This window comes from Bubalus bubalis, chromosome 5, assembly GCF_019923935.1.
Source record: "Bubalus bubalis isolate 160015118507 breed Murrah chromosome 5, NDDB_SH_1, whole genome shotgun sequence".
Taxonomy (NCBI): Eukaryota; Metazoa; Chordata; class Mammalia; order Artiodactyla; family Bovidae; genus Bubalus; species Bubalus bubalis.
Genome location: NC_059161.1, coordinates 98,900,534 through 98,921,746, shown reverse-complemented (window position 1 = coordinate 98,921,746; position 21,213 = coordinate 98,900,534). Strand labels below are relative to the sequence as shown.

Below are 21,213 nucleotides of genomic sequence, written 5' to 3'. Positions count from 1 at the left end.
CATCTTGGGATCCTCCAATCTTCTAAATCACTTTAAAATTTTGCATATATTAAAGTTCTATGGGGGACTTCCCTGGCAGTCAGTGGTTGGGATTCCATGTTTCCAATGCAGGGGGCTCAGGTCTGATCTTAGTGGGGAACTTGCTTCCCTGATAGCTCAGACGGTAAAGCATCTGCCTACAATGTGGGAGACCCAGGTTCAATCCCTGGGTCGGGAAGATCCCCTGCAGAAGGAAATGGCAACCCACTCTCGTACTCTTGCCTGGAAAATCCCATGGACTGTAGCCTACCAGGCTCCTCAGTCCATGGGGTCGCAAAGAGTCAGACACTATATCACTATAACACCCACATGCCATGCAGTATGGCCCCCAAAATAAATAAGACAAATTTAAAAAGGTTCTATAGGTTACATGCACAGTATCATATATCTACCATTATAGTATTATACAAAGTGGTTTCCCCATTGTTAAATATACTCTGTGCTTATTCAACCCTCCTCCCCACTGAATGCCTACTGATCTCTACTAATCTATCTTCTGTCTCAATACTTTTGCCTTTTCTAAAATGTCCTCCAAGGACCTCCCTGGTGGTCCATTGATTAAGAATCTGCCTAGTAGTTCAGGGGACTTGGGTTCAATCTCTGGTCAGGGAACTAAACTCCTACATGGCACGGACAACTAAGCCCATACGCCACAACTACTAAACCCATGTGCCACAACTAGAGAGTCCATGCACTGCAAGAACATCCCACATGGCACAATGAAGAGCCCATGTACTGCAACTAAGATCCAACACAGCCAAATAAATATATATATATATATATTTTTTTTTAATGATAAAATGTCCTATAAGTAGAATCATATATTTTATAGCCGTTCAGATCTGATTCTTCCATTGAGCAGTATATATTAAAGATTCATCCATGTCTTTTCTTAGCTTGACAGCTCAGCTCTTAAAAAAATTTTTTTATTGTTTTAATTGTAGTAGAATACACATAAAATTTACCATCTTAGGATTTCCCTGGTGGTCCAGTGATTAAGAATCTGCCTTCCCATGCAGGGTAAGCAGGTTCAATCCTTGGTCAGGGAACTAAGATCCCACATTCCATGAAGCAACTAACCCTGTGTACCACACTACTGAGCCCGCATGCCATGACTAGAGAGCCCAAGGGCCACAACTACTGAAGCCCATGCCCTCTAGAGCCCATGCTCCACAAGAAGCCTGTGTGCCACAACAAAGACCCAGCACAGCCACAAAAAAATGAAAAAAAAAAAGAATTTACTATTTTAACTATTTTAAAGTGCATAGTTTAGTGGTTTTAAGTATATTCATATTGTTGTACAATCCACCATCCATATCCAGAATTCTCATTATCCTGCAAAACTAAAACTCTATGCCCATTAAACAATAATTCCCCATTCCTTCTTCCCTCAGTCCCTGGCAACCACCCTTCTGTTTTTCTCTCTATATATATATTTTTAAATTTAATTTTATTTTATTTAACTTTACAATATTGCATTGGTTTTGCCATATATCAAAATGAATCTGCCACAGGTATACATGTGTTGCCCATCCTGAACCCCTGTCTCTATAAATTTAACTACTTGAGGTCCCTCATATAAGCAGAATCTTACAGTATTTGTCTTTTTGTGACTAGTGTATTTCACTTAACATAATGTTCTCAAGGTTCATCCAACTGGTAGCATATGTCAGAATTCCCTTTCTTTTTAAGGCTCAATAATCTTCCATTTTACATTTATACCACATTTTGCTTATACATTCATCTGTCAATGGACATTTAGGTTGCTTCTACCTTTTGGCTACTGTGAATAGCTCAGACCTTTTTCTCACTGAACAGTATTCCACTGAATGGGTGTTTCTATTTAGTTGGAAATTTTTTTCAATTGTGTAGCCTTTTTACTTATGACAGAAGCATGAATCCATGGAAGTTGAGCTGCAGGCTAATCTAAATGACAGAGATCATGATCCTTTCACCATTTCTTCTCTTTTCTGACTGGCTCACATCCTTGAACCAGGCTTGGCGACTCAGCTCTCTCTTAGGATGGCTTCTTTCCTAAGATACTCCAGGAGCCACATACAGATTCCTAAAGTCTGTTCCATCTGTCCTCCAGCAATGCTTGAATCCTAAGGAGATACAGTGTAGGCACCAGCTGGGAGCCCTGCTAGATAGAGAAATGGAAGCACAAAGCATGAGTCATTCCTCAGTAGCTGTTATAGACCAAATTGTGCCCCCTCCAGCCCCAAATTCATATATTGAAGCCCTAACTCCCAGTCTGACTACATTTGAAGACAGGGCCTTTAGAGAGGTAATTAAGGTTAAATGAAGTGATAAGGCTGGACCCCTAATCTGACAGAGCTGCTGTCCTTTTTAAGAAGAGCAGAAGACACCAAAGATCTTTCTTTCTCAGTGAGACTACAGAGGAAAGCCATGGGGGGGACAGAGTAAGAGGGTCACCATTTACAAGCCAGGAATAGAGATCTCATCAGAAACTAACCCTGGCATCATGATCTTGGACTTTCAGTCTTCAGAATTGTAAGAAAATAGACATCTGTTGTTCAAGCCACATAGTCTGTAGTATTTTGTAATGTCAGTCTCAGAAGACCAATACAGTAGCAAGGGACTTCCCTGGTAGCCCAGTGGTTAAGAATCAGAGGACACAGGTTCAATCCCTGGTCAGGGAACTAGGATCCCACAGGGAGCACAGTGTAGTCAAAAAGAAAGAAAGAAAGAAACAGGAAGATAGACTCCTTTTGATAATATATCACTGAGGTAGGAGCAAAAAGATCTCACAAACACTTAATTATATGTAATAGAGCACTAGATAAGTATTTTCCATTTTAAGATTCAATTATTGCTATGTGCTGTGCTTAGTCATTCAGTTGTGTCCAACTCTTTGCAACCCCATGGACTGTAGCCCACTAGGCTCCTTTGTCCATGGAGATTCTCCACACAAGAATACTGGAGTCAATTGCCATGCCCTTCTCCAGGAGATCTTCCCAACTCAGGGATCGAACCCAGGTCTCCTCATTGCGGGCAGATTCTTTACTGTCTGAGCCACCAGGGAAGCCCAAGAATACTAGAGTGGTAGCCTATCCTTCTCCAGGGGATCTTCCCTACTCAGGAATCAAACCGGGGTTAATTGAAGTGCAGGCAGATACTTTACCAGCTGAGCTACCAGGGAAGCCCACTTATTGCTATGGACTTCTTTAAAGTTATGCTTTGGATTTCTGAAGCTGAAAGCTCAGATTCTCTATAAACTGGTGCCTAAGCAAATCTCAGAGACAGTTTTGGGTGAAGTAGAAAAGGACAGCTTTATTACAGTAAGTCCCCTACATACAAACAAGTTCTATTCTAAGAGCACATTTGTAAGTCAGATTTGTTCCTAAGCTCAACAAAATCAGCCTAGGTACCCAACTAATACAGTTGGCTATACAGTACTGTATTGTAATAGGTTTATAATAATTTTCACACAAGTAGTATATAAAAAACAAACCAACACAAAAAATAAACATTTTCAATTTTACAGTATCTTTAAAAGTACAGTACAGCTGCATACAGCAGTGGCAAGGAGGGAACAGGAAAGAGGAGTTACTGACTGGAGGAGGGAGAGGAGGTGGGAGATGGTAGAGCTGAAGGACTGTCAGCAATAGATGTAATTTCACTCATGTCTGACATTGATGGCACAGGTTCTGGTTCCTTACTGGATTCTATTCTATCTTCCCTCTTGCTTCCAGACATGTTGAGCTTGAAATAAAGTTACTGTACTACTGTACTTTACACAATATTGTAAAGTACACAAAAGCACAAGTTGTAGAGGATGCATGCATGGCAGACATGTGAATTAACTTACATTACTGGACATGCAAATGTATGTTCATATCTTTGAAACTTGCAACTTCAAGGTTTGTATATAGGGGAACTTACTGTACTTTGCTAGACAAAGGGGGACATAGCAGGCTTCTCCCTTGAAAAACATGTCACAACCTAGGAGGATTTGATCAGGAGTTCTATAACAATGCTTCCTGGTGGCTCAGATGGTAAAGAATCTGCCTATAATGCAGGAGACCCGGGTTCAATCCCTAGGTTGGGAAGATTCCCTGGAGAAGGAAATGGCAACCCACTCCAATATTCTTGCCTGGAAAATTCCATGGATAGAGGAGCCTGGCAGACTACAGTCCATGGGGTCACAAAGAGTTAGACATGGACAGGACAGAGCATACATGTACTCTGTCTTGTCTTTTATAACAATACTTCCCAAGGGTGGGGTTGTGACAAGATTAGGATGTTCAGGGTCTCAGATGGTCTCCTAATTTGATGAGCTTCTCAACAAATTTATCTTCCCTTTAATCTTGCCTCAGGTGGTTTCTCAATTGCTCCTCCCTTGATTAGCAACTATTGCAATCTGCCCTTGGGACTCAAGGAAGGTCATGGAAGCTGGAGTCTTGCCTATAAGAAATGAGGGACAGAAACAGGCCTCCATATCCAAGATCTCCACAGGGCCTCTCATGGTTTCATATCCTCTACACATAGGAAGCAATGTATATAATCTTGTTCAGTCACTCAGTCATGTCCAACTCTTTGAGACTCAATAATGTATAATAAGACATAATTGTTTCATATTTTATTTAAATAACTCATGGCAAAGATTATAGAGACTGTCACATTATAAATTTAGGACTTCACTTCTAAGAATCACCACTCAAAATAACTAATTTGTGATGGTTACACAACTTTGTGAATAGAATATTGTGTTAGTCACTCGGTCATGTTTGACTCTTTGCAACCTCCTAGACTGTCCAAGCTCCTCTGACCATGGGATTATCCAGGCAAGAATAGTGGAATGGGTAGCCATTGCCTTCTCCAAGGTATCTTCCCAACCCAGGGATCGAACTCAGGTCTCCTGCATGGCAGGCAGATTCTTTACTGTCTGAGCCACCAGGGAAGCCTCATGAATAGAATAAAACCACTAAATTGTACACTTCAAAAGGGTGAATTTTATGGTATGTGAATTATATCTCAATTAAAAAATCTGTAATAACTCTTTACAAGCACTTTATCTGTATTGTCTCATTTAGCCTTCACAACAAAACCCTTAGTTACCTATCATACTACTATGATGAAGAAACTGAAGCTCAGAGAAGTTTAATGACTTGGCAATTTCCACAAGATCTCATAGTAAGTACAGAAAAGATGCAGACCTTCATTTTCAAATATTAAATCCAGTGCTTTCACCACACCTAGTATTATGTACTTCCTGTCTCTCATTATTCCTGTAATGCATAGACAAAGTGGTTAAAATGTGGCCAACGTTGCCGAGGAAGCCAGACTCTCCTAATTTTCAAACCTATGGTAGAGTCATTCTCATGAAGACACTGGTCTTGGAACTGGAATTTTGAGATCCCGGTCTGCAAGATGCAGCTCTCTCACCCATACTGAAATAGAAGGAAAGGAGGCAGGGCACAATCTATAAAAGAATGACAGAGTGATTGCCCAGAGGTAAAGAATCTGCCAGCAATGCAGAAGCAGCAGGAGATGTGGGTTCAATCACTGGTTTGGGAAGATCCCCTACAGAAGGAAATGGCAACCCACTCCAATATTCTTGCCTGAGAAATCTCATGGACACAGGAGCCTGGTGGGCTATACTCTATGAGGTCACAAAGAGTCAGTCATGACGAGGGACTAAACAACAAGTTCAAGATGGCTAACAAGTCAACCTCCACTAGTCCTTGAGCCTCAGTATATGCTTTTCATGATACATCAGCAAGCAAAATGACACACCCACCGGCGCCATGACAGTTCTGAGGCCAACTGTCAAAGGCCAAAACGTGGGCAATTGCCCAATTCTTGGAAATCCCTGCCCTTTCCTCTGAAATAGCTGGAATAATCCTCCCACTCATTAGCCTATGAAATTACCCAACCTATAAAAACTAAACAGACCACATTTCAAGGCCACTCTTGCCTTTTGAGATGGCCCATATTCTGTCTGTGGAGAGTCTCTCTGTAAATAAATCCACTTCTTACCTATCACTTTGTCTCTCACTGAATTTTTTCTGCAATGAGACATCAATAACCTGAGCTTCATTAAGTCCTGAAACAAGGTGTCTGCTCTTAGTTGGAAGACCTTGGGTTTTGGCTGTGTTCGAGTCCTGGTCACACAGGTTAGCATCCCAAACCGGGTTTTGGCCAGGTTGGAGTCCCAGCACATGGGTTCAAGTCCCAACCTGAGATGAATGGTTTCAATATCAACAAACATTTATGCTGAAGGAAATGGGGTGGATTAATTAGTGACCTCTTGTTTATGAAAACAGAGATTCATATGATGTAAAACCCTCAATCACAAGTAATTGATTGGGTTTATTTTGGTCTTGTTCTTTAATTTAAACAATGACCAAAGTTCTTTAAATAACAATGTATATTATAATGTTATTACAATTTCTAATAAAGTCCAAAAGACTAGTTTTCTACATGGTTTTTGCTAGCAAAAGTGAATTATCAGCAGAGCAGTAAACAAAATTGTCAACTACAGATTGGCACTTGTCATCTACCTTTACAAGGATTAAATCATGTGCTAATACAGCTGCTGATTTTCTACACTTTCTGAAAGGAGTTCAGGGTGGGGAGAAAAAACAAGGCACCCTGTGCTTAGGGAAAAACTGGCAGAAAGGGTCTTCAGATAGTTAGATATTTTCAGGAGCAGATATTATGAGCCCAATTCTTGTATCTCTTCATATCTACAAAAGCACTAAAATCCTTCATGGTGATGACTGCTCCTCTTGACCAGCAGAAAATGTAGGCAAAAAATATGTGCTTGATTGCATGTATTCCCTCTTCACCAAAATCACATACATGCTGATGCTCCCCTGCCTCTTTAGAGCAACTTCTCAGAGCTGTCTGAGGTGCTGTCTTCTGAGCATAGCCTTCACTTTGCCCCAAATAAAACTTAATTCACAACTCTCACATTGTGCATATTTTTAAAGTCATCAAAATATATCCACAGTAACAAAAAGTCAAGTGACTTCTAGTAAAGGGGGGCGATGAAAGGGTTACACTCACAGACGTGATTTGAAAGCAATTTCTTTCAACAGCAGTGACCAAACAATAAGTTTAAATCTACTCTACTGGTCAGACAAGTTTTCTGGTCAGACACAAACACAGGAAAGAGGAAAGGACCTCATTTGTCTACAGTGTTTGTTTTCTGAAATAATTTGTTTTTCTAATTCAGGGAATGTCTATTGGCACCACAGAAAATTTGAGAGTTACAAAGAGAACTTTCATTAGTTGTAAATGAACAAACTGAGATTGGGAAACAAAGCTGAGGAGAACCAGCAAGAACACCTTCCAAGTGTTCTATCACTTGAAGTTCAGGCTAATTAGTCCCCTCATTTTTATTTCTCTCTCCCTTCTCTACAGCCTTAAGAAATGGAGACTTGTGGTCAACAGAGCCTGCTGGAGGCAGGACAGAAGCTGGAGAGTGCAGAGGTATCTGCACCCCTCTCCCCCAGCTAAACCATGATACCTATGTGTGCTAAGTGACTAACCCACCAGGCTCCTCTACCCATGGGATTTTCTAAGCAAGAACACTGGAGTGGGTTGCCATTTCCTCCTCCAGGGGATCTTCTTTTTTTTTCTTTTTTAAAAAATTTATTTTAAGTGGAGGCTAATTACTTAGCAATACTGTGGTGGTTTTTGCCACACATTCACACGAATCAGCCATGGGTGTACATGTGTTCCTCCAGGGGATCTTCTTGATCCAGGGATGGAACCCAGGTCTCCTACATTGTAGGTGGAGTCTTTGCCACTAGCGCCACCAGGAAAGCCCATGACACTTATATTATTAGCAGAAAACCAGGTGGCGTTAGTGGTAAAGAACCCACTTGCCAATGCAGGAGACTTGAGACATGGGTTCAACCCCTTGGTTGGGAAGCTCCCCTGGCGACGGAAATGGCAACCCACTTAAGTATTCTTGCCTGGAAAATTCCATGGACAGAGGAGCCTGGCGGGCTATAGTCCATGGGGTCGCCAAGAATCAGACACGACTGAGTGACTTAGCATGCACGCAGGCACGGTAGACGCCAGGCATGAGGAATCGCAGACATTCCCTCCCAGCTGTACCCATAACGTGGCCATCCCAAATGGGCGAGCTGTTGGGAATGGAAAGCGGTGGCAAGATCCGCTCTTTCAACTTTAAACTAGCACTTGTTGACCACCTTTTGTCTGCTAAGCTCTGTGCCACGGTGCCTCTCGGGTTTTTTTTTTTTTTTAAACAAATCCATGAGGTGGGTCGTATGACCCACAACCTTCTGAGGTAAATGTTACAGGTGGCAGGTGGAAAAAAAAAAAAAGACTCAGGGAGACGCAGTGGCATACCCTACTTCACACAGGTCAAACCTTATTTCTCTGTGAAATTCACTCCCCTTAAACCAGTACCCAGCCCCACCTTATCCCATGCCGCCCCACCCCCTGCCTCCACCGCTTCTCGCCTTCTCAGTCGTCCCAGAAATTAAAAACGAAGTGGTTGGCCGAAAAGCTCTTTAGGGGGTCTGGATTGCAGCCTGACGGCTTTACAGTTTTAGGAGCTGAAAAGTAAAACCCTCAAGGTTCTCACGTCAAAGCACCTGTTAAGGCGCAGCAGGCGCACGCCTTCCCTCTCAGCGCCGGGGACCCTGGGGCCCAAGTCTAGCCTCTCGCAAGGGCGCACGGGCTGCCACGCGCATGCGCAATGGCCTCCGGACGCACGCCGTCCCTCCACTCCCTGCCCCACCCGCGCCCGCTCCCAGGCCCTGAGGGAAATAGCGAGGGCGTATGTCTGGCTTCTGCTGGCCGTTGGCCCCCTCAGACGGTGCCCTGGCAGAGCTCTCCTCGAGGCCCGTCGCCTCCCCTCCTCCCCGGCTCTGACAACAATAGTCTAGCGTAGAGCCGGGGAGATGGGAAGAAGTCCTTCCGCGTGGCACCCCCAGGGCCTCCGGCTGGTCTGGAGTCGGCCCGCCCCGAGGGGCGTGAGGAGGGGGCGGGGCTGAGGACTTAGGACTGGGGCCCAGAGACCGCCTCCTGCCGAGCCCGAGCAGGCAGCCCAGTCTGGTGCTGAGAGAGCCATGACCGCGCTACTGGGGCTCTGGCCCGAGATGCAGGATACCTGCACCTCGCTGGGGCTGATGCTGTCGATCGTGCTGTTCATGGGGCTAGCCCGGGTGGTCACCCGGCAGCAGCTGAACGGGCCCATGGCCCACGCCTTCGTCTTGGAGTTTCTGGCCACCTTCCAGCTCTGCTTCTGCACTCATGAGTTACAACTGCTGAGTGAGCAGGAACCCCTGCACCCCACCTGGCCGCTGACGCTAATCTACTTCTTCTCAATGGTGCATGGCCTGACTCTGGTGGGCACCTCCAGCAACCCATGCGGCGTGATGATGCAGATGATGCTGGGGGGAATGTCCGCTGAGACGGGTGCGATTAGACTGTTAGCTCAGCTGATTGGTGCCCTGTGCAGCAGGTACTGCATGGGCGCCCTGTGGAGCCTGGGGCTGACCAAGTATCACGTCAGCGAGAGGAGCTTCGCTTGCAGGAATCCCATTCAAGTGGACTTGCCCAAAGCGGTCATCATAGAGGCTGTCTGCTCCTTTATTTTCCACAGCGCTTTGCTGCACTTCCAGGAGGTCCGAACCAAGCTTCGTATCCACCTGCTGTCAGCACTCATCACCTTTTTGGTTTATGCAGGTTTGTTATTCCCACAAAACACTGGGCACGTCCGGAGCTTCTATGACTTGAGACTCTTAAGTTCTTTGCCAGGATACTTTCGAAACTACTACGCTTCTGTGATGTCAGTATTGGTATTTCCATAATTCTAATCATTTTGCAGCTCATTCTTTACCGATAGGGTCCAAATATAGATCCTCAATTCAGTACTTTCTTTTTAACACCCAGAGAAAGCCACTTCTGTGCTGAAACAGAGATCATGTGAGATACTGCCAAGGGTTCAGATATCCTACAAAGGGATTGTTGTAATAGTAGAGAGGAAAGATAACATCGGCTACCTCTTGCCCACTTGGTATATAGATCCTTGCTGAGGCTCTCGCTGAAAAATGATCCTGGGTTTCAAAAGTTCCTTCCAATTTAAAGCACAAGCTACATGAATAGCTAGTAGTAAGAGTGGGAAATAAACTTCTATAATTCTATTTCTTATTTTTTACAAAATTACTTAAAATCATATATTTCCTTTCTAATTCATCTTGAAATGAACTTTTAATGGCCTGTCAAGAAAGATGTGTTTTAAAATCAAAACTTGCTTGAAATCAAAGATTTTTAAAAATTAATTCTTGAGAAAAAAATAATTCTTGAGAAATCTGCTTGATTTTTTTGTAAATCGTATTTACCTTGACAGATCTCAGATATAGTGGATATTCTAACTAGGACAGGAAAATATTCTAAATAGGATAGGGAAATTTGAAAAGCAATGATGAAGCATGTCATTTTAAATGATCATAACAGAATATTTTCACTAGAACTATATCTGAACTGTAAAATGTTTTGGAGGTAGGAATCTAATAAAAAGAATTAGTAGTAAGACTCTGTCTTCTGCCCATTGAAAGGGAAACTATGAGTAGAAGCAAACCTTAAGATAAGGACTTTTAAACATATGCTCGACTGCCTAGGTAAAATGAAAGACTTTCTGATCCATTTCACCTTCTTTAAAATCTTGTACCATCCTTTTTGTAGACTCAGATGGAAATGAGTGGTATAGGAAAGAAGGAAGGATATATGCATATTTGAGGGGTTGGTGAGTAGTTGCTTATTAAAATTTTAAGTTTGGACTAAATCAGAAACATCCCCTGTATATGAACAGAATCATCCCTTGCAAAAAGTTATACCACAATTTAGCTCTGTACTTTAATTAGATGTGGTAAACATTTAAAAGATGTTTTAGGGATTTCCCTGCTGGTCCAGTGGTTAATACTCCTCACTTCCACTGCAGTGCTAGGGGGTGGGTGCAGGTTGGATCCCTGGTCCAAGGAACTAGACTTTCACATGCCCCACAGGGACGGCCAAAACAAAAAAGTTTTAAATCAACACAATGTTATACAGAGTTCCTTATCCCTCTCTTGATAATCTATAAATTGGTATTCCTGTTTTTGTACTTTTAATACATATTTATGATTTCAACAGTAATACTGTATATAATATTAGCCAGTATCTATTTTATAAGCGACAAAGATTTTGAGAGAAGAGAAACAAGATAATATTTAAAATTATACATAAATATAAGGAGAGTTATTGGAAAGGACCCATAAAATAACAATTTAAGATATCCAGAAACGTTCTTTTCCTTCCCCTTACATTACTGACATCGACATTGCTGAAATGAGGCTACTAATTGATGGAGGAGGAGGAGAGACCGAAAGGATCACTAGAGCAGTGGTTCTCAACATTCCCTCTGCATAGGAATCACGTGGGGAGTGTTTTAAACATATCCATATTTGGGTACAGAGATTAAGATTTAATTGCTGTGGAAAAAACAAAGTAAGATTTAATTGCTGCGTGAAGGGGCCTAAGCAATGGTAGATTTAAATTTTTCCCAGGTGATCCAAATATGAAACCAGGCCCGAGAACCACTGCTCGAGTCTATATTTTGCTGGTCAGTTCATCACAGCCACTAGTCACATGTAATTATCAACTAAAATATTCAATTCTTCAGTCACTATAACAACATTTCGAGTACTCAATAGCCATGTGTGGCTAGTGAGTACCATATAGGACAGCGATGAAAACTGCAGGAACAGAACCTAACAATTATTTATTGTTGTTACAGATATTAATTATTATGATGTTCCTTTTCTGCCAAATAAGGGAGATAAGAATATTCACTGGGCGCATGCAAGCATATAGGAAATTTATGAGTTTTGGTATTAATCCTTACAACAACCCACTGATGAATAAATACATTATTCCCATTTTAAGTAAAGTAAGTGAGGGTTAGGAACGTTTAATGACTTGTTCAAGATCACACAGCTATTAACAGAATAAGCTGGAACGATGGTTCAGATTTACACTAAAGCTTATACTCATTATCAGCATTTTACAGCATGCTCCTAAAAAGTAACAAAAATATAAACATACAGTTGAATATTGTTCAGCCATGAAAAGGAATGAAGTTCTGATACATGCTACCATAGGAATGAACCTTGAAAACATTATGCTAAGTAAAATAAGCCAGACACAAAGGGACAAATGTTATATGACTTCACTTTATATGAAATATTCAGAATAGGCAAATTCACAGAGTCAGAAAGTAGAATAGAGGTTACCATGGGTTGGGCAGCAAGGAGGAATAGGGATTTTTTTGTTTAATGGGTACAATTTCTGTTTGGGGCAATAGAAAATTTCAGAAATAGTGATGATGGTTGAACATTATAACTAGTGCCATGAATATACACTTTTAAATGGTTAAAATGGCATATGTTATATTTTACCATAACGTAACAAAATTTAACAAAGGATTGTTACCAAATAAATTTAGCAAACACTGAATTAAACAGATTTTCTAATTTAAGACTCACAAAGTTTTACTATGCTACTGTTTATAGTGAAACTCCAAGAGAAAGATATGGAACAGTTTTTCAAACATAGGAATACTTTTGTCTAGGAGTGTGTAGTAGAAGAGAGAATACTTTGGGAAATGCTGCACGAAGGCCATATCACTCCCCATTATTTTCTATGGATATAAATCATAACTTTAGGTCAGAGCTATTTAAATAGAGTGAATTGTTTTAGGACTAGCTCAGTGTGTATCTCATCAGGCAGACATGAGGACTTTGCAGGAAGGAGTTAAGAATAGATAGGGAAGGGAAGGCAGGGGAAGCATTAGCTAAGTCAGGAATTGTTACAAGTTACTTCAATATGTCACTCTCTCTCATTTTTTAATTTCTAAAATACTATTGGGCTTCCCTGGTGGCTTAGCAGTAAAGACTCCACCTGCAATGCAGGAGACCACCTGCAATGCAGGAGACATGACTTCGATCCCTAGGTTGGGAAGATCCCCTGGAGTAGGAAATGGCAACCCACTCCAATACTCTTGCCTGGGAAATCCCATGGACAGAGGAGTCTGGCAGGCTACAGTCTATCGGGTTTTAAGAGTAGGACACAACTTCGCAACTAAACCACCACCACCAAGATAATATTAGTATTGGTTTGACTAAGTTGCATGCTGGGATATTTCTTTAATCACCTGCATTTGAGGATACCCAGAAGTCACTACGGAGAAGGCGATGGCACCCCACTCCAGTACTCTTGCCTGGAAAATCCCATGGATGGAGGAGCCTGGTGGGCTGCAGTCCATGGGGTCGCTAAGAGTCGGACACGACTGAGAGACTTCACTTTCACTTTTCACTTTCATGCATTGGAGAAGGAAATGGCAATCCACTCCAGTGTTCTTGCCTAGAGAATCCCAGGGACGGGGGAGCCTGGTGGGCTGCCATCTCTGGGGTCGCACAGAGTCGGACATGACTGAAGCGACTTAGCAGCAGCAGCAGCAGAAGTCACTAATACAGGTCATATCAAAAGAACTGATTATTTAAGCTTATAGAACATAACTGTTCAGCAACAGAGCTACAGGCTCCTTGGATAGCCAATGACTAAGCATCTGATTACATGTTTATTGATTTAGCACCCTGCACATTTGTGCAGATGGAGGCCACTGATGTCTTTAACACTTATGTATTTATTGGCTTCCCAAATAAAGTGAAAAAAAGCTTTGTGAGTTATTAACATATTAAAACTATAAAACTATTAATGCAAATTTCAAGCAAATCTTCCTTTAGGAAGGTTTAGGTTTGGGGAGAATTTGGTTCAATGACTAGGATAAGAGAGAACTGCATAAATTAATTAGATATTGGAAAAAAATCTATTTTACACATCCAAGTAGGTTGTCTTTCTTACTGTACCCTGTTCATTTCCTTTGCAGAACTTTTAGTTATATACTTGTTTTCTGATGTAATGCCTGTCTTCCTCCACCAGACAGTAAGCTTTATGAGTACAGAGACTAAAATTGTTTTATTCATTATGAAACATAACCAGGACTGAGCATAGTGTCACCTGTTACAAATAAATACTCATTATTTTTAGAATGAGTAAAATTAATGAAATAGCAAAGTCTATTCACTTAAAAAAATCAAAAGAAATAATACATATCTGGGTATTCCATATTTTATGTCTAAGAGCTTCCAAAATAAGCCTAATAAAATGTCCAAAGTAATTGCATTTTTACTCCATTCAGGAGCTTTTGGAATCCTTGTAAGTCATGAAGAATTTGGATAGATTTGTCAAAGAAGGGAGCTAACTCCTTTATAAATAAATAAATATATATATATATATATATATTTACTTTTAATACCATAATACCATATGGTTTTTAGAACCATAATGACATCGGTTCTAATCTACAAATGAAAAACAGCTTCAAACAAGGGACAAAATATTTTTTTGTTGTTTTTCTCATGCCAGTATAATACAGTGGTAAAGAGCATAAGCCTCTTGGAGTTGGACCGTGTCCTTAGGATCGATAATTTAGGTCTGTTTCCTCATCCTTAAAATGGAGAATAATGCTATCACTTCAGACTATCATGAAAAATAATGTACTCCAAGTTCTTCCCACAGTAACTGGCATAGATGTCTGGTCACTTTATAAATTAGTTAATTGACACTCTAGCTTTTATACAAGTCTTGCATGATTTTAGTGTCATTCTGTCACAGAGAACTTGATTTGCTTTAGGAGTGCTGAGACACAGAAGTGCCTATAATTACCAGATTTGGAACTCTGTCTTTTGACTGTCCTAATTTCACCAAGTTCACACTGTCCTCTGAGATTCTTGGCAGCCAGCTGGATCTCCCTGTTGATATCTCTTCTTCAACAGGTGTTATGGCTTCCTCCCTCCAGACATCAATACATAGTAACTAATTTTTCAGAGTCATTTTCTCCAAGTTCTGTGCCTGGTGGATAATTCTTACTTTTTAAATTCATACTTAGCTACAAAATACATGAATGTGTTCTTTTTGTAAATAATGGAAACACTACCAATGAGACTCTCAATGCCTTTTGATTACCATCCTTCATGCCTGTCCCCTCTCCTTCCCTGCCTCCTCTTCTCACCAGTATAGTCCTCTGTGTGTGCGTGTCCTTCCAAACTCTAAAGTATATTTATTGTACATATTGATAGGACCCTACAGAAACTATTTTATGTGTGTTCATATTAAGATGAATCATACCTTACTTTCTGCAGTTTTTTTAGTGGTGTGGCTCAATGATACTATCTTGGAGATCTGTGTTAGTAAAGAGATCTTTCTTATTATTTGAATACTGAACAGCATTCCAAATTAATAATAATTAAAAGTTATTTATTTAGCTATTTTATGAATTAACATTTAGGTTTTTCCCAGTTTGTTGCTATTATAAACAAACAACCTTGTACATGTCTACTAGTATACAGGTACCAGTTCTCTAGGACAGTAGTTTTCAACAGAACAATTTTGGCAACATCTGGGAACATTTTTGTTTGTTATATGGGGAAAATGAATATGCAACTGACATTTAATGAGTCAAGGCTAGGAATGCTAAAAATCCCACAGTGCATAGGAGAACCCCAACAAAGAATGATCCAGCCTAAAATATCAAAGCCAATGCCATGTTTTGGACCTTTTGTTGACACAATGGATTTCTGAATCAGTTAACTTACCCTTAATGCTTAAAATAACAATTTTTTTTCCCATAATTTTGTGGGTTAGATAGGAAATTCCCCTGAGATCATATAGCTGGACAGTTGGTTTCTTTGGAAGAGCAAAGGTGCTTCACTCATGTGTCCAGCAGTTAACAGCCATCTAAGATACCTCAGTTTTTTTCCTTGTGGCCTCTCATCCTCCATCAGCCTAGACCAACTCATGTACATGGTGAGCACATTGTTCCAACACAGCAAGGAGTAGAAGCCAATGATGGATTTATTGAGACCTGAACCTAGAATTCAGTGTTGCTCCTCACATTCAGAATTCACATAGCATCACTTCTGCTGCATTCTATTTGTTAATGCAAGTTGCAAAGCCAGTCCATACTCAAAAGAGAGGAACAGACTTGTACATCTTAGGAGAAGCAGCATCTACCAAGTCATACTGAGCAGAACTGGTGATGGGAGGATTAGAAGACAAAGAGTATGAACTAACTGGAGGTTTAGTGTGGTATAAGACCAAATGATAGTGTTCTTAGACCTAATAGAAATACCAAAGACCTAATGGGAATACTGAAGCAAACTAATTATGAAGGCAATGGTTGTCTATTGATAAATGCCTTAAAAAAATCACAGGTCACTTGTATTATCACTGTACATATTACATTATATTTTATTGTATAATCTGTGTGGAAAGATTTGTGTGAGTTCTTACCTTTCTGTTCATGGTGTCCAGAACATAAGAACTCAGTAATTTTTTGTGGCATTAATTTGAAATGACCACATGCCAACCAAATAATTCTGCTGGGCCCTGGCAGTTGCAGGCTCAACATTCCAAGATTTGACTATTCAAGAGTGGTTCTGAAGGTCCATGATGTGATGTCATTTATAATTGCCGAGGCATGAATATGAATCATGCCGTGAGGCTGGCATGCTAAGAAAAAACTCTTAGCCGTGGAGTGAACTCAGTTCATTTCTTAACATCTTTATCTCAACACAGCTTCAATGTTTTCAGCCTGTCAAGTGTGAAATTTTATGAAAAGGTCACTTAATTTCCAATTTTATTTCACGGCATTTTATAAAAACAGTTAACATGCTCTTGTAGCATGTGTCCATGTAAAATTTGTGAAGATCTCTGATCTGTTGCTGTGGCTAAGTTGGAGGCAGATGAGTGTGCTCAAGCTTCCACATGGAACAACCACCAGAAATGTCTCTATCTCAGGGATACAATCAGGGTATGTTCTGAAAAGCTGAGCCAGTTTTGGTGAGTACCACTGGACAGCCAGTCCAACCTCTTTCGCTTTTCCTCACTTGCTGTGTGGCCACAGCTATCAAATTCCTGGGCCCCATCTCAGAAAGAGACCCTAAGTGAAGAGCTGGACCCTAAGTCGTGAAGAGCTGGACCCTAAGTCCTGAAAAGCAGGCAACAGTTAGAATTTGTGCTGATCTTTCATAATTACTCAGTCACTTCTTTTTTTATTAAAATTTTTTTCTGTAACCACTTTGTTGAGATATAATTCACATACCATTCACAATCACTTCTTTAGGGCTTTGTTGACAAGTAAAAGTGGAATCAATGATAATGCTTTGGTCTAGTTTACTTTTTGTTCCAACACCAAGGTTATTTCTGTTCAAGAGGATCCTGGGGTATTGTACCCATTTTAACAACATTTTCATTATATTTTTATTAATTTAAGTTGAATGTTAAGGGCAGCAAAATCTGTTTTATAAAAGTGTAGGAATACTAATAGAGCAGGTTAACTTTCAATGTGTATTCATAATATACTACAGCAAAAGCACTGGATGAAAATTCTTAATGTCCTTTGTCGTCCTGCTTTTTTTGCACCTGGCATATTATAATCTATAATCTATTTTTATATTCTATAATATGCCAGGTGATTCTGCAAAGGAAAATTACAGAATAAAAAAACTTAAATACCCAAAATAAAAGTTTTATTTAGTAATCCCTGTATTTCTAGTTGCAAGAAAATGTAAGATATATGGTTTGGTATCATTCTGGTTAATATGTATTACAGGAGGAAGTCTAACAGGAGCTGTATTTAATCCAACTTTGGCACTTTCACTGCATTTCAAGTGTTTTGATGAAGCATTCCTTCAATTTTTTATAGTATATTGGCTGTCTCCTTCTTTAGGTAAGTATATTTTTATTCAATATGATGAAAAGATTAGGATATACTAAAATGCGATATGGAATGTCACAAAAAAGATATGAAATATTATGTCTGAAATAACATTTTATTTTGTGCAGTATCCGTTAAAACTGCTTTTGTCTTCAAGGAAACAAGTTAAGAATAGTAAGTTTGAAGTTTAATCTCTCTTTAATATGCCCTTAGATATGAGGGCAAAGAAGTGAGGAGTGATTACTTCCACTAAAAAATAATCTTTTTTTTTTTGCTAAAGGAATTTGTTTTTTCAAGTTTTTGAGCTCCAGATAAAATACTATTTAGCTCATTTGACCCATTTTGTCAAACAGCATTTCATGAAACAATACAGAACTATAATAAATGTAGTTTTAAAATTTTCCACAAATTGCATTCCCGTTATTTCTATCTGGGTCAAATATGTAAAACTCTTCTTCTCAAATAGGTCAAATAACACAAAAAAAGTTACAAAATAACTGTAATCATGATATGCATATCCTTATATAAGTTATCAGCATTTCTTGATTTTGTTTAATCATCTGTTTTAAGCCTGACTGTAATTCACAGCTATAAATGAATATGAGGATAACTGGCCTTCTATTAGTTCATTCTTCTTTTTATCCATAGTTTGCATTTTGTTTCTTGTTGCTCATTTCTGTTAAAAAAAAAAAAAGGGCAGGGGAAAGGGAGGGTACCTACAGAAGAGAACATTGGCATAACAGATTTGAATAGCCATGACACTTTACTCCTCCCATTCACCCTCCATTCCTGTCATTTAGGACTTTTCCTCACATTTAGCATCTGTTATGCTGAGTAATATCTATACTAAACATGAAGAATATCAGAAGGAAACTGTATTTTAAACTGCTAATAATGGTAACTTTTTTTCATCTATTCATTACTAGTGTTTTCCAGTAACTTCTTCAAAGATAAATTATCTGTTCATGATTTTTAAGAAGTAAAAAAAGGTCACTGAAGTTCACAAAGAAGTTAAAAAGGTCACTAATTGGACAGGTCTACTAATAGTTTTTTTTTTTTAATATTTATTTATTTGGCTGCACCAGGTCTTCATTGTGGCACATGGGATCATTGATCTTCATTATGGCACATGGGATCTTTTTTTTCCAGTCATGGCATATGGGATCTAGTTGTGGCATGCCAACTCGTAGGTGCGGCACGTAGGATCTAGTTCCCTGACCAGGGATTGAACCCAGGCACCCTGCCACCTCCTCCAAATTAATAAAATGTTAGAAATGTGACTGTAAGGATGTATATAGAATTCATTCTCTAGCTTATACATTTCATATAATGAAAATTAGCAAATGCTATTTGATTCTATAAAATTGCAACTTCATTTTAGAAAGTTTTAAACATGTCTTATTTTCTAACTCCAACTTTATAAAGAAAATGTCAAATTTTGTGAATTTGATTCTGATTTTTTTTTTTTAATCTAAAGCTTCTGGTTGCAAAACAGGCTCATCTCTTTAAAATTTGTTATCCAAATATTAGTCAAACCTTAATTTCCTCTTATCAAACAGGAGTAAATTATCAAATCTGCATGTGATAAAAACACATTGTTAATCTAAGTTTAATTGATATAGAGCGTTAAGCCTACCTTTAATCAACCCTTAATATTCACTGAAAGGATTGATGCTGAAGCTGAAGCTCCAGTAATTTTGACTACCTGAGAAAAGGTGACTCATTGGAAAAGACTCTGATCTGGCAAAGATGGAAGGCAAAAGGAGAAGGGGGTGGCAGAGGATGAGATAGTTAGAAAGCATCACTGACTCAACGGACATGAATTTGAGCAAACACCAGGAGACAGGGAAGGACAAAGAAGCCCGGCATGCTGCAGTCCATGGGGTCACAAAGAGTCCGACACAACTTAGTGACTGAACAACAATAGAGCTTTAAACCTATATACGTTAAGATAAAACCATTAACCAGCACAGACTTCTCTTAGTGATTTGAGTCCCATGGCTAAGTCCCCTCTATCTCTGTTTCCCATTGAAAAATTTAAAATCTTTAATATAAAAATGTCTTTTAAATTACCTATTATACATTACATATGCTAGATTTATCTGATATGACCTTAAAAATGAAAATTTACTAATGTGATTTTTAAAAGCATATTTATATTCAAGTTTTAAAATGTCAACTGAAATTTCTGTTTCAGAAACTTTGCTTAATACAATTCTAAAAGCTACTAATGGTTGAGATTAAAATGGAGACCCAAGTCAAGTTTCTCATGTAGCAAGTCAGTAATAGAGCTAGATATAGAACTCCAGATCTTTCTATTTTATTTATCCTTTGAATTTATTATTTAGATCCTACTGGTTTTTCCAAGTATGTACTGTTTTTAATGATTCATGGTTGAAGAAAAATCATGTGAGAACATTAGACTTTAAAATATCTACATGATGGAACTTCCCTGGTGGTCCAGTGGTTAAAACTCCATGCTTCTACCGCAGGAGGCATGGGTTCGATCACTGGTTGGGGAACGAAGATCCCGCATGTCATGTGCTACAGCCAAAAATAAATAAAACAAAATATCTACAGTTTTATGTAGAAGTGATATAGCTAATTCTTTTAAACACACCTCTACAATAATCTCTTAGTAAGTAATTGTATATAATCTTAAATTATAATCACTGATCATAAACTTCTTAAAGATTGTATTGTTTTATTTTACTGTTTGTCTTTCAGGTATATTGCTGATGATTTTGATGTTCAATTTTTTCCTTCCATGGCTGTATGACAACCACACAACTAATAAAAAGGAGTAACTATTCTAAAAGACTCAGCCTAAATTACAGGACAGTCAAGCTCGATGTGATAAAGATTTTATCACCTAATATTCAACACTGGTTGCATTGGATTCATCAATATTATCTTCCTTTGAAGAAGCTGCCTTAGAGCTTTCATCACTGGAACTTAAAAAAAAAATTACTGTGAAAATGAGGTATCCTGTGTTTCTCAGTTAAGGCTTGTTCTTTTAAGTGTGTATTAAGTGCTGCTAGAAAAGACTCTACATTAAGTATAAATCTCAAGTGATAATTGTTAATTTTGATGAAAAAGAAACTAAGTACAGGGTGAGAAGGGAAAGATGATGGTGGGACCAAGAAAGAGTATGTGTATCAGGTGTCATCTGAACGAGCAAGATTTTTAACCAAAGTACAACCAGTCATGCTTACAGAACTGGAGAGGGATACTTCTCAGCCACTACCTCACACAGTGATACCATCAGCAGTGTCATCTTTCAATAGGAAAGTTGCTATTAGAAGTAGACATCTACTGATACTCACGGGGATTCCTGAATTTTAAATATA

The 21,213-nt window shown here is 39.3% G+C and overlaps 1 protein-coding gene across 1 annotated transcript; it reads left to right on the top strand.

The window, feature by feature from the left end:
* The first annotated feature begins 8,787 nt into the window (after positions 1-8,787).
* On the top strand, positions 8,788-20,842 carry AQP11 (aquaporin 11). Its single transcript, XM_006077382.3, has 3 exons — positions 8,788-9,732; positions 17,759-17,875; positions 20,591-20,842. The coding sequence occupies exons 1-3, from the start codon at positions 9,114-9,116 to the stop codon at positions 20,668-20,670; spliced, it is 816 nt and encodes a 271-aa protein (XP_006077444.1). The 5' UTR covers positions 8,788-9,113; the 3' UTR covers positions 20,671-20,842.
* The last annotated feature ends 371 nt before the right edge of the window (positions 20,843-21,213 follow it).